The sequence below is a fragment of the Hypomesus transpacificus genome, chromosome 7 (assembly GCF_021917145.1).
Source record: "Hypomesus transpacificus isolate Combined female chromosome 7, fHypTra1, whole genome shotgun sequence".
Taxonomy (NCBI): domain Eukaryota; kingdom Metazoa; phylum Chordata; class Actinopteri; order Osmeriformes; family Osmeridae; genus Hypomesus; species Hypomesus transpacificus.
Window position 1 is genome coordinate 9,838,179 of NC_061066.1, and position 12,732 is coordinate 9,850,910.

The 12,732-nt window shown below is 48.2% G+C and overlaps 1 protein-coding gene across 1 annotated transcript; it reads left to right on the plus strand.

The window, feature by feature from the left end:
- Nucleotides 1-3,417: 3,417 nt before the first annotated feature.
- Nucleotides 3,418-10,220, plus strand: btg1 (B-cell translocation gene 1, anti-proliferative). Its single transcript, XM_047022475.1, has 2 exons — nucleotides 3,418-3,879; nucleotides 6,437-10,220. The coding sequence occupies exons 1-2, from the start codon at nucleotides 3,735-3,737 to the stop codon at nucleotides 6,853-6,855; spliced, it is 564 nt and encodes a 187-aa protein (XP_046878431.1). The 5' UTR covers nucleotides 3,418-3,734; the 3' UTR covers nucleotides 6,856-10,220.
- The last annotated feature ends 2,512 nt before the right edge of the window (nucleotides 10,221-12,732 follow it).

Below are 12,732 nucleotides of genomic sequence, written 5' to 3' on the forward strand. Positions count from 1 at the left end.
TTCAAAATTCCTGTGCACACAGACACGCAGACACGCAGACACGCAGACACGCAGACATTCAGCTGTCATAAACAACGAGACATGCAAGTCTGCTTGTGAGAGATCAGGACAGACCAGACCTCAACGTTGTCACTTTCTCTCTGTAACATGAAAGAACATGAAATTAACTATATGACTACTGAAGTCTATCAATATAATAGAGGGGAGGTGTTGAGGCTGGGGGGGCGGTAGTGTTGGGTATTGGGGTGTGTGTTCTGCAATACTGGAGCCTTCACATGAACACCAACCACTCTTAAAAGGTCAGGTCTATAAATACACTCCAACACAGTGGAGTAGAGGAGGCTACAGCATGTATATACACACACACACACACACACACACACGTACACGCACACACACACACTTGTTTTTTTGTCAGTCACAATTCCCACGGTACGTGTCTATGTGTGAGACTGCGTTAAACAGACAGTGGTGTCGTGTTCCTGTGTTAACTGCCTCTTTTCTAGAACCCTGGGTGTTCTAGAAGACTGAGTATTCTAGAAGCCTGAGTGTTCTAGAAGCCTGAGTGTTCTAGAAGCCTGAGTGTTCTAGAAGCCTGAATGTTCTAGAAGCCTGAGTGTTCTAGGAGGCTGTGTTGACTGTTTCTGTTGCAGAAGGCCTGATGGCAGGGTGTGTATTCATAGACTATGGCCATTTAAGATAGGGAACAAGTCTTTCATCTTTTAACAGTATCTACAGGAGACATAGAGATGAGAGGGGGAGAGAGAGAGAGGAGAGAGGTGAGGAAGGAAAGAGTGCAAGTCAGAGAGAGAGTGAGAGAGGGAAAGAGAGACAAAGAAACAGAAAGAGTTCTCCATGCTAGGTATCTTGCTCGCTTGTTAGCAAATTTTCGGGCCCTTCTTGTCTTTTGAAGGGCCTCACCACTGGAGAGGGTGGATGGAGGTCAGGCCGGCTCCCTCCACAAGCACCCAATCACACCAGGAGCAGCCGCAGGACAGAAGCCTCAACTCGACGAAGGCTCGACTGTGTGTCTGTGTGTGTGTCTGTGTGTGTGTGAGGGAGGGAGGAGTTGAGAGTCATGGTGGGTGTGTGTGTGAGGGAGGAGTTGAGAGTCATGGAAAGTTTGTGGTTTGAGTGGATGATGAGTTTCTCCTGTGTGTCTGTGGGGCAGGATAACAGCAGGAAGTGTGTGTGTGAGGTGTGTGTGGACGTGTTTGTGTGTTAGGCGTGTGTGGGAGTTTGGCTCCAGGAGATTAACTGAGATGCTGATTAACTCTTTCTCTGCCACATCTGAATGCTATAGCTCAGCCAGAGTCTTCCTGCAATTGTAAATACCATTCTTACTTGGATTGTTCCTACTCTTATGAAGCTCTGGTGCTGCCTCCTAACAAGGTCTTCCATGTTAACGTGTGAGATCAAGAGCTCAAAGAATTATTCCTGCAACGCTGCGTAGAAATATGTAGGTCTTGTTTGTTGTTACATAAAAAAATAGTTGTTGGACAATACAAATGTGTTTTATATAACAAGATTACCAAGGACGACCTCTGACCTTTCTGTCTCCTGTTTCCTATGACAACTGCCTCACACACACACACACACACACACACTACCTAACCCACACACTAGTTGTCTTGTGTTTGATCATCACTGACAGTTGGTTGTGAGGGTTTGTGTGTATGTGTGTGCATGAGTAGGTGGGTGTGTTCTACTCATGTTCAGTAAGTATTGCAAATAAGTGTCCGTGGAAAAACTCCCATAAGCCTACCCCCACTCTCCCTCTCTCCTCCTCCTCTGGTTCACATGCAGGGGGGAAGATGAAAGACTCCATTCATCATGGTAACCATCGGTTACAGCAGCAGGATACTCCACCCTTGTTTGGCAGCACCCCCCCTCTCTCTCCTCCACACACACACACACACACAGTAATATCTACATTACGGATATATATCCAGTAGTGTGCAGAACAGAACGTGTTATCTGATGTCTTGGGGACAGTCACAGGAAACCCAGGAGACTCTCGTGACCTCCAGCTCTCCCAGCTGGGCGGCTGCTGAGGGCCGGCTGCTGAGGGCTGAAACCTCTCAGCCTCGCTCCCTCTCAGGCTGCAGGAGGTGCAGGAGCTGCAGGTCTAGCTTGGGCCCTCTCAGGCTGCAGGAGCTGCAGGTCTAGCCTGGACCCTCTCAGGCTGCAGGTGCTGCAGGTCTAGCCTGGACCCTCTCAGGCTGCAGGAGCTGCAGGTCTAGCCTGGACCCTCTCAGGCTGCAGGAGCTGCAGGAGCTGCAGGTCTAGCCTACCTCAACTATGTTGAACCCACATGGAGGAGAGGGATACGTATCTGAACTGCGTGTTGTGCAGTATGTATATGTAACAGACGTGGCCATGCTGTCACAAGGTATATGGGCCGATGTTATCCACTCACTGGGCTTGAACACACCACCTCAGACTTGCCGAGCGCGACCACTACCAGCTACGCCACGAAAAGCTAGCTCTTTGTTGACGCGGGTGGCCTGTTATATACTTGAGGAGTGAGTTTTACCGATTCACACCTGTTACATATACCTGAGCTGAGTGTTGTGCAGTAGGCATACCTGGGTCAGGCTTCATTCTGACCTGGCTTCTGCTAACTCACCTGTTAGTTACTGGCATTAGCTTATTTGCTGGGTTTGTGCAAGCCTACTTGGTTAATATCTAACTTAGTTTTGTGATTAGCTGACCTGGTTTTGTGCTAACTAACCTTGGTACTAGCTGGTGATAGTTACTGCTTGTTACATCAGCTGTGTCCTGTCTCCTGGGGGAGTTAGGGGATTCACAGTCCTGCTGATGAACCTCTCACACACTCTCACTTTTCCTTTCTGCTCTGTGTTTCTCTCGTTCACGTTCGCCTCAATCACTCATTCACCCGCTTCTACACCTCTTCTTTTCCTTTTGAGAAACCTGTAGCCTGGATTTCTAAAAACTCTTCTCATCTCCATTTACTAAATATATTTATTTTGCCTACATACAGAAAAAAAATTGCCCAGCTTTCACCATGTGTCAAAATCTGTATTTAATTGTTGATAAATGTATATAGTCTATGATCAACAGCAATAGTATTTCGCACAGGACGATCTATGCTGCTCTGACACGATTGCGTAATCTTAACCAGCCATTGTTTGTTCTGTTTAGGGAGTGAATATGATATCATAGGAGAGGTGTTGTTTTCACTGTGCGCAGCGCGGGGGGTGAATGTTCCGCCCCTCTTTCCTCCTCTCTCTCTCCCTCTCCAGTCTCTCTCTATGTCGCTCTCTCTGTCACGTGGTCTGGTTATTTTCAGAGCGGTGACGCAGTCGGTCCGCTCCTCCTACGGGCTCGTCAGGGTGTCGCGCGGACCGGATTGGAGAGTCTTTGTTGCTGGTGCTGCTTCTGTCGCGTTCGTGCAACGGTGGGGGCGGTATATAACTCTCTTCTTCCCCCACTTACGTTCACTCTGGTGGAGGAAAGTGTCCCGGGAGGGTCCCGTGCCTTGGCAGCAAGAAATCGCTCTATTTACCAACAACAAACGTCGCTACACTGTACCGTCCTGGCACACATCCTTTTTAAAACTTCACTACCTCGAAAAATAAATGCTCGGCAAAGGCGCCAGAGAAATCAAACACGTGAAAAACAAGGATCATTACCCCACCCGGGACAGAAAAACGAAATATCGGAGACATACGTAAAAAAGCGAACGGGACGTTGTCGCTGTTGCCTTCTCAATGCATACCCTTTGTGCTCGAGGAACGATGAAGCCAGAGATTAGCGCGGCTGTCACATTTCTGTCCAGATTTTTGCGGATTAAAGGACACGTAAACGATCGACAGCTTCAAACATTCAGCCAAAGTTTACAGGATATTCTGTCAGGTAAGAGATACAGATACACTGTGCTTGATCGAATAGGCTACTTCGACGATTTTTATTTTTTGGTCTCATTCGAAACATTGTGTAAGTATTGTAGCACTTGTGGTAAAACATATTTACTTTGTCAGTCTCTAAACAAATGACTTTAGATCGCTTTCTTTGTTCTTAAAGTATCAACAGCGGGACTAAGGTTCACAACACAGTCCATACGGCAGAAGGACAAAAATAGACCACCATATGCCCTATTAATCAAATTAAGCTTTGACCTTCGACAAAACATTTAATAGGTTAAGTATCAGGCTGTATCAAACTACTGCTTTGAGTGAATTAAGTAATAACGGCGTAATAACGTGTCACAAGGCTGGTTTTATTTGTTCAGATGAGGAAGTGCGCTTTTCTACGGCACTGTTTGAGTCTCAGCAAGAATGGCCAAGACAGTCCCCAGACCCTACACTACGTCATATATTGGGTGAAAACGATGGACGACAAATTAATTTAGTCCAATATAGCGCACAACACCATTTTGTTTCACATAGACAATGTTGCTGTTATGTGTCACTAAACTTACAAAATCGCCTTTGTAATACACATGTTATTACCAACGCGTAGAATAGGGTACAACCCGTTTCTTAGACATATTAAGCCATAACTTTATCTTACACAAATAAACGACACAATTAAGCAACTTAAATTGGACTGGATTTAACACACAACAATGCCAAATTAAACGGACACTATTTTAATGCCCATGTTCAATTAGCGCCTCATGGTGAAAACCCGTTTATCACCGCCGAACATTTATCCTGTTCATTATAAATATCTGTCTAAACATTTAAGAGTTCGTGTTTTGAAAGAGATTTCCGAGGCTCAGTGCATCAGTCCAAAGCGGGATCACTACAGCCTGTCGCTAAGCACCTAAAACACCAGATGACCTATTTTCTGATTTAGCGGGTTATAACTTATTTTAACCATTAAATCCAAGCCTATAACATACCAGTCAGAATTGTAACAAACATACTTAATTTTTTTTGATTTTCTACTTTCCCATCCCACATTATTTAACCTACCTGTTGTATCATTTAAGAATATCTTAGAAATATGATCTGAATCCTTTCCATTTCTGTTGGTGTGTCCTGCAGTAGAGAGCGGGGCTTGGGAACTGCCTCAGTCTGAGTGTTTGTAAACAGCCGAGATCCAGGCAGCCTTGAATTAAAATGGCGGCCATCAGAGAGTGTATGGGGGAGGACTGGGGCAGGATATTTGGGGGAGCAACACAATCTAATCACAAGAAGTAGTGGAGGGCTTTGTGAAGAGGGGCCCTCCTGTTTGGGCTGGGTGAGGATCAACAACCTGGGAGGTTGACCCTGAGGGGGTGTGTGTGTGTGTGGGGGGGGTAACTAGGTCACCCCCCCCCCCCCCTCTCTACTGTCCTTACCATGGTAACCATACCCAGAAACTGAGAGAGACACTGAGAGATCAGAACAGATTAAGAGATGGAGAGAAACCAAGAGGGAGGTAGAGGGAGATTGAGAGAGAACCAGAGAGAGACAAAGGCAGAGAGCAGGGAGAGACAGAGGGAGGCTGCCTGAGACATGCCAAGCAGCCCCACATGAAACAGGAAGCAGGTGTAGCAGGGTGTTACTGCCCCTCCTCTGGCCAACACTCCTACCCAACTTGGACGGGTCACCGTGGAAAACAACACCACCCACACTGCTCAACAAGATTATGATTATTATCATCATGTAGCTGTAACACTAACAAACCACACACAGCCAGTCTGTCTCTCTCTCACGTCCTCGTCTTCAACAACCCCCTCTCCTCTCCCCCTCCCCCCACCCTCACCACCCTCCACCCCTGTTCTGTGGCTCCATGTTCTGCACTAGAGATGGGGGGGGTGCAGCGAGTGAGGGGGGTTGCGCAACATGGCAGGCCTGTTAGTCACGTAGACCCAGAGGAAAACCGCTTTGCTGACCTGGCCAGGGCATTATGGGATGGCTAGCCCAGCAGGACAGGTGGAATGCTGCCATGGAAACAACAGAATGCAGGAGTGGTATCATGGGATAGGGCAGTAGAGCCACAGTGTGTGTAAGAGGGTACCGGTGAATATAATGTCGTCTAAGTCTGACCCTGTAGTGTAGAGAACAGCTGTGATCAAGCTGCTACAGCCCCCTGACTCGTCATATCACCCTGCTCCTGATGTTCCAGTTAGAAGGCCAGCTGTCGTGCTGATAGGGCTGTTGATAAAGCTATCAGTGTTTAAAGATAAAAAGGGATTGAACCTTGTGTTTCAGACACACAGTACCACCCTCCCAGACAGTGAATTAGTTATCAGTTAGCGATTACTTTCTGTTTGTAAATTTTACAGGGCCGTTGTCTGGTTTTACTTTTTCAAAACATTTGCAGGCTTATCTTACATCTCTCTCTTTCTCTAGAACAGTGCCACTTTTAACCTCTCTCTCTCCAGAACAGTACCACCTCTAACCTCTCTCCCTCTCTCCCTCTCTCCCTCTCTCCCTCTCTCCCTCTCTCCCTCTCTCCCTCTCTCCCTCTCTCTCTCCAGAACAGTACAAGCACCACTGGTTCCCGGACCGGCCTTGTAAGGGCTCTGGTTACCGCTGCATCCGCATCAACCACAAGATGGACCCTTTGGTGGGGCAGGCGGGCCAGCGCATCGGCTTGTCCATCCAACAGCTGTACCTGCTGCTGCCCAGCGAGCTCACGCTCTGGGTGGACCCCTTCGAGGTGTCCTACCGCATCGGGGAGGACGGCTCCATCTGTGTTCTGTACGAGTCCCAGCCCGGGGGGCCCCTGGGGGGGCCCGGCCCCACGGGGGGCACCATGGCCTCTGGGTCGGCGGGGAGCCTGGGGGGGCCGGGGGGCCTAGGGGGGGCTGTGATGGACATCAGCTGTAAGGATGAGCTGAGGTTGAGCAGGGCCAGTCCGTCTAAAGCCTACAGCATGATGACCGTGTCCAGCTAGAGGCCTCTCACACACACATGCAACACACACATACATATACACACCACACACACACACCCTCGCAGAGGCTGGTGGTTCAGGGTCGCACTGTGATTGGTCGGTCGGGTGGACAGTCATCTTTTGCCAGTCAGCCTTTTTAAATATTTAAAATTGTAAAAAAATAAATAAAAAAAAAAGAACATTTAGATGAGAAAAAAAACCTGAAACAAGAGAGAAAAAAGCAGAGGGTGAAGTCTGTCGTCCAGGTGATGGAAGTCTGTCGTCCAGGTGATGGAAGTCTGTCGTCTATATTTTTTTTTTTTACATTTTTGGGTTTCTTCGTCTCCTGTCACCGTGGTTAGGGTTAGGGTGTTGGATTGACCGGGTCATCGTTCTCAGTAGACCGCCCTGGATTGGTGCAGCTACATCTACCAATCAAAAACAACCCCGGACACTGGCTGTAAAGAAGCAACCGTGTGATTGGCTCCCAGGGTGAAGGTTTTCTTTGTTGTTGCTTTGTAACACTGAGGTTCTATCCATGTTGACTTTGCACTTTTCCTACGCGGACTCCTCCACCTTCACCAGAACGCTCTTTTCACTGTCAAGGAATCTGTCAGGAATCACTGATCCGTTGAATTTCATCCATGACAATTAAGTGTGGTAAAACAAATGCGATTTCCTTTTGTCCAGGGGTGTACTTCCTGTCTGGGGAGGAAGTTGAGATCCAGACAGCGAGTGTTGCCAGGGTCCAGGGGGAACACCCATTGAGAGTTCATTCTGACAGAAACCTGTTTTGAACCACAGGGTGTGGTTCTGGGTGGGTCTGGACCTCAGCTCTCCCTGGGGGAAGGTTCTTGAATGTTGTTGAACTCCACAATCAAGTCCAATATCGTCCCCCAGCACCCCTTTGCACTTATTATCCTGCATCACCAAAATAGAGTGTAGTGTAGCATGGGGGGGGGCCCTGTCCCCCTCCAACCCCCCCCTGTTCTGTGCTCCTGTCAGAGATGACGATGAATGCACTTTGACACTGAGCCTATGGGATGTGTACCTTTGTGTGAACCTCCTGCATTCCATCCACCACAATGTCATCTTTCCCACCTGCTGACCAGGCTTCACGTTAGCTTCCACTTACACGGTACGGCATCTGTCTGGTCTGACACTGAAGCTCTTTCACACTGTTCTAGTCTGAAGCATTTCAGAGCTGTTCTGGTAGGAGTGTGTTCTGTTAGCTGTTCAGGTTCTGCTGGGGCGTCAGAGACTGTGTATCCCTGGGGGAGGTGAGGGAGGGTGGTAGGGGGGTGAGGGAGGGTTATGGGAGTATAACTAAAGGTTTGGGGTTAGTCTAAAGCTCTGAATTTTCAGCCATCAACCTGACCAAACCTAGTTAGCCCCTCTGTTAAACTGTGTTCCACCAGCCATTAATCCTGTCTAGTCCTAACGAAGACAGAGGGTCACATTCCGTCTCCTGTCCTTCCCAGTGTGGTGTGGGGGATCATCTCATCTAACCCTCAGACACCCAGGGAGGGAGGCAGGGTCTTGGAGGGTCTAACCCCACTCAGTCCAGCCAAGCAACTTTAGAAGTTCCCCCTCTATCCCAACTCTGGTGTCTCTCTCTCTCAACCAGCCAGCAAACCATCCAGATAGCCAACTAGCCAGACAGCCAGCTAGCCAACCAGCCAGACGTCCAGCTAGCCAAACAGCCAGCAAGCCAACGAGCCAGCTAGCCAACCAGCGAAACCCCCTTTAGTCGCACGGACACCAAATGTGACATATCATGTTCCACCCCCCAGGGAGTGTGGGAGGGTGCGGGGGGCGCGGGGGGCCAGGGACGGACACCTCGTCCAGGGCAGCTACAGTTCCTCGGGCCCCCCTCCAAGCTAACCCCGACCCCTGACCTCAGCCCCCCACCCCCCCACCCCTCCCTCGGTGGGCGGAGCCAAGCCAGCACACACACTTAGCGCTCCGTACGCACTAAGGGTGGGCAAATCAGAGACCAGACAACAGGGGTCAAAGGTCCTGAATCAGGAAGTGAGGGCATGCAGGATCTTTCTTTCCTGTGATGTCATCCTTGGTCCCACTGCAGTTGAGGTCGGATATGTAGTGCTGAATAACGTTTACAAGGCTCTGATAGGACGAGGGAGCTGTCCGTCCGCCCGCACACACCACACAGGGAGTAGGGTGAGTGGTGAGTGGGTGAGAGCCCAGATGGACAGGGTTGAGGCAGGTGGGCAGATAGGGTTGGCTGGCAAGAGAGAGTTGGATCAGATTTATAAACAGATTTTATTCTGCTTGACTTCATAGCTGTCAGGTGCTAAGTGACAGTTAAATCGGTCCCTGGGGGGTGTTTTGCAGTATCCCCCACCGCCCCTAAACCAGTTTTCAAACCTACAAATGGAAACTTAACCTGCTCTTTTGACCCATTATCTCACTTGTAAACACACAGGCCCGGGGTCTCTAAATCAACAATAATAATCAAATAATCTAACAATAATCTCTAAACTGTCATCCACTCAGCATTTTGCGCACATACATTTCATTTTAGAGAGGGGTTTGAGTAATAAGATAAAAAATAAAATAACACATAAAATGCACTAAATATGAGACGTCATTTTACATTTATTTGAGACGCAAGTTTCTCCCGGAATGTCAGAGGCCCCCCAGCCTGCTGCGTGGGTCCCCCCAGCCCCTCAGCCCCTCAGCCCCCCAGCCTGCTGCGTGGGTCCCCCAGCCCCCCAGCCTGCTGCGTGGGTCCCCCAGCCCCCCAGCCTGATGCGTGGGTCCCCCAGCCCCCCAGCCTGATGCGGGGCCTCTTAAGGAGGGGAAGGATTTAGGTGTTGTCGTCAATCTGGTCTTTGATGGATTATTGCCACTTTCACATCTGCAGTGTTTGCCGTACGTATTGTAGAATGTGTAACTGTACAACGCACTTGGTAGAACACAAAACATGACACATGGGAAGTGCCAATAATTGCTATTTTGAAGTTATAGATTTGTTCCTTTTGTATTTCATCTTTTACCACAGGTAACTTCGTAAATAAAGCCATTTGTGATGAGATTGTTGGCAAGGACCAAAGTTGTTTTGGTGAAAAAACTATCAGTTTCCATGATCTGTACTTATAGACTTATCCTTAGTTTTCTTTCTGTCTTATTTACTTACAAAATGAAAAACAGAAAAAAATGAATCTGCGCTTACCCAAGATGAGCTGTGATCTCCTGTCAGTGCATCTGTCTTGTGTTTCCTTACCTTGGGTTTGTCACGATGAACTGCTGTAAATTTGTACAGTTCATGTAAATTGATTGTGCGGAAGTTGTACAGATTTCTATATTTTGGAAGAAAAGTTTTTTTTTCTCTGTAATAAAAGATTTCCTATCTTGGCAACATACCTCTGCTGATCCTGGTCTTTCTGTGCTGCTTGTTAACCCCAGCATGTCTTCAGCCATTCTACCTGAGCCAGCCATGTGTGTGTGTGTGTGTGGGCACCTGGTCTGGAGGTGTGTATCTTGTTTCTTGATGAGGCACACAGGGTGGGAAATCCTAACCCTACCCTCTAACCCTAACCCTAACCCTAACTCTCTAACCCTAACCCTAACCCAACCCTGATAGCGCTGTCTCTCAGAAGAGGACAACAGGACAGGATTTCACAACAGGAGCTTTGCAGTCATCCACATCATGTTCACCTTTAGAAAACACTTGAGACTTGAGACATCAAATTATCCATTCATTTCTGTGGCCCTTTTTACAAGCAATGTCACAGAGGGCTTCACAGATGTCCTCAGATCAACACCTATAACCAACCTAGACCCTCAGCCCTGCAGAGACGAATGGGATCACACATCTTCGAGATGAGGCTGAATAAACACTTTTCTTATCATGATTTAAGACTGGAGAGTTATTTTTGTGAAGGGTTCATAGTTCCAGTGTTTATGATCATGTGATCAGCTGGCACAACCAGGTACAGTTTATGAACCAGTTCTAGATTTACAACTCCTTCAGTTTCAGAACCTGCTGTCCCTGTTCTACTGTTGCAACACTTGTTGAACTATTATCATACTTGTCATTGTCAGCAAGTCTTGTAATACAACCCCCCCCCCCTGTGCCCACACACACACAAACATGCAAACACACCCTCCCGTCTGATGAAACAGTCTAGTAATCTGCCCAAACCTTTTCCCCTCCCCATAGCAACACATCAGGTTGGCTGGCTTATGTGTTACAGTACAGGGGAAGTACGTGTGTGTGTGTGTGTGAGAGAGAGAGAGCATGTGTGTATGTCATTCAGCAGCTATTGACCAGGCATTCCCATGACATAGAGAATAAAGGGATGAAGGGAGGAATGATGGCAGACAGATAGACAAACAGAAAGACAGACAGGCAGACAGACAGACAGAAAGACAGACAAAGAGACAGTGAGGACTGCAGTGTGTGTGAGTTCAGCTGAGTTAAAGGCCCTGCTTGTAAACACAACTGCATGGCTGTCAACTAACATCTGGACCACAAGCTCAACATGGTGACGGATTCTGAGAACACAGGAAGTGAGCATCAGCTGCTTCCTGTTGTGGTCGTTTGCAGAATTTTCATGTGGGTGAAGGAGGGATGAAAGGTGTAAAAGAGAACTGAAGCTGTTGGTAGGACAGAGGACACAAAACAGGAGATCATCTGAAGCTGTTGGTAGGACAGAGGACACAAAACAGGAGATCATCTGAAGCTGTTGGTAGGACAGAGGACACAAAACAGGAGATAATTTACAAGAGAAGTGAGATGAAAGAGAGACAGGTGTGAGGATGGTGCAGAGAAAACAGCTGACAGGAAATGGTTCTTCTGTTTTGGTGAAAACATCTGCTGCAGAATATCCAACTCAGCACACAAACACACACACTTATGAGGATTACTGCACTGCCTTGACCCAGATACACCAGCCTGTTTACTGTGTCTGCTTATTACTAAATGTAATGGAATATTATGGGATGGATCAGAAACCAGGAGACAGTTTCACATACGCCAGCCTAGTTACTGAGTCTGCTTATTATGGGATATCTATCTTTAGTTCAGGAGGGAGAGAGGGGGAGGGAAGGGAGAGAGAGGGGGGAGGGGAGAGACAGGGGAGAGACAGGGAGGGAGGGAATGAACTGACTGGTGGATTAAAAAAACAGAAACTAAAAGGCTGGAACATGAGAAACCTGAAGACGGAAGAGAGAGAGATTCACACACACACAGAGATCTAGAGAGGTTGTGTGACCTAGCATGCAGGTGTGTGTGTAGCCAAGCACTAGCGTGTTGGCAGGCAAGAGGCCGGAAAGTCGTCCTCCCCTCTCCCTTCTCCCTGGGTGTGTGTGGGTGAAGCTTACAGCCACTGATCCCACACCAAGTGTTCTCTAGGGAAGAAACAAAACAGTTTTGTCTGTCATTATACAGTTATGACTGTCACTTGCCTGTCTTTATGGAAAACATTTGCTATGGTAACCGATCCGGTCATCGCTTCCTGTTATAAAGCAAGACTGCATCTGACTCACATCCTGTTGCTGCTGTCAATCACTCTGGGACAGTCCAGCCGTGTGTGTGTTGCTGTGTGTATGTGTTTACCCAATCCAACAGGTGTGTCTAACATGACACCGTTAGGTGACACACACACATCCAGGTGTACCAGTCCACTCAGCCCTGGAGCACAGCTGACACGTCCAGCTGTCAGGACACAACCTGAGAACATGTCAGAGTGTGTGTGTCAGAGTGTGTGTGTCAGAGTGTGTCAGAGTGCGTGTGTCAGAGTGTGTGTCAGAGTGTTTCACCATGACTTACTGCCACAGAAATAGCCAGCTATCGAGGGGACGTCCATATTTGGGAGGGGGGGGGTGGGGTGTGGGGTGTGGAGGGGTGTGTGGGCTGGGGGGGGGTTAGGG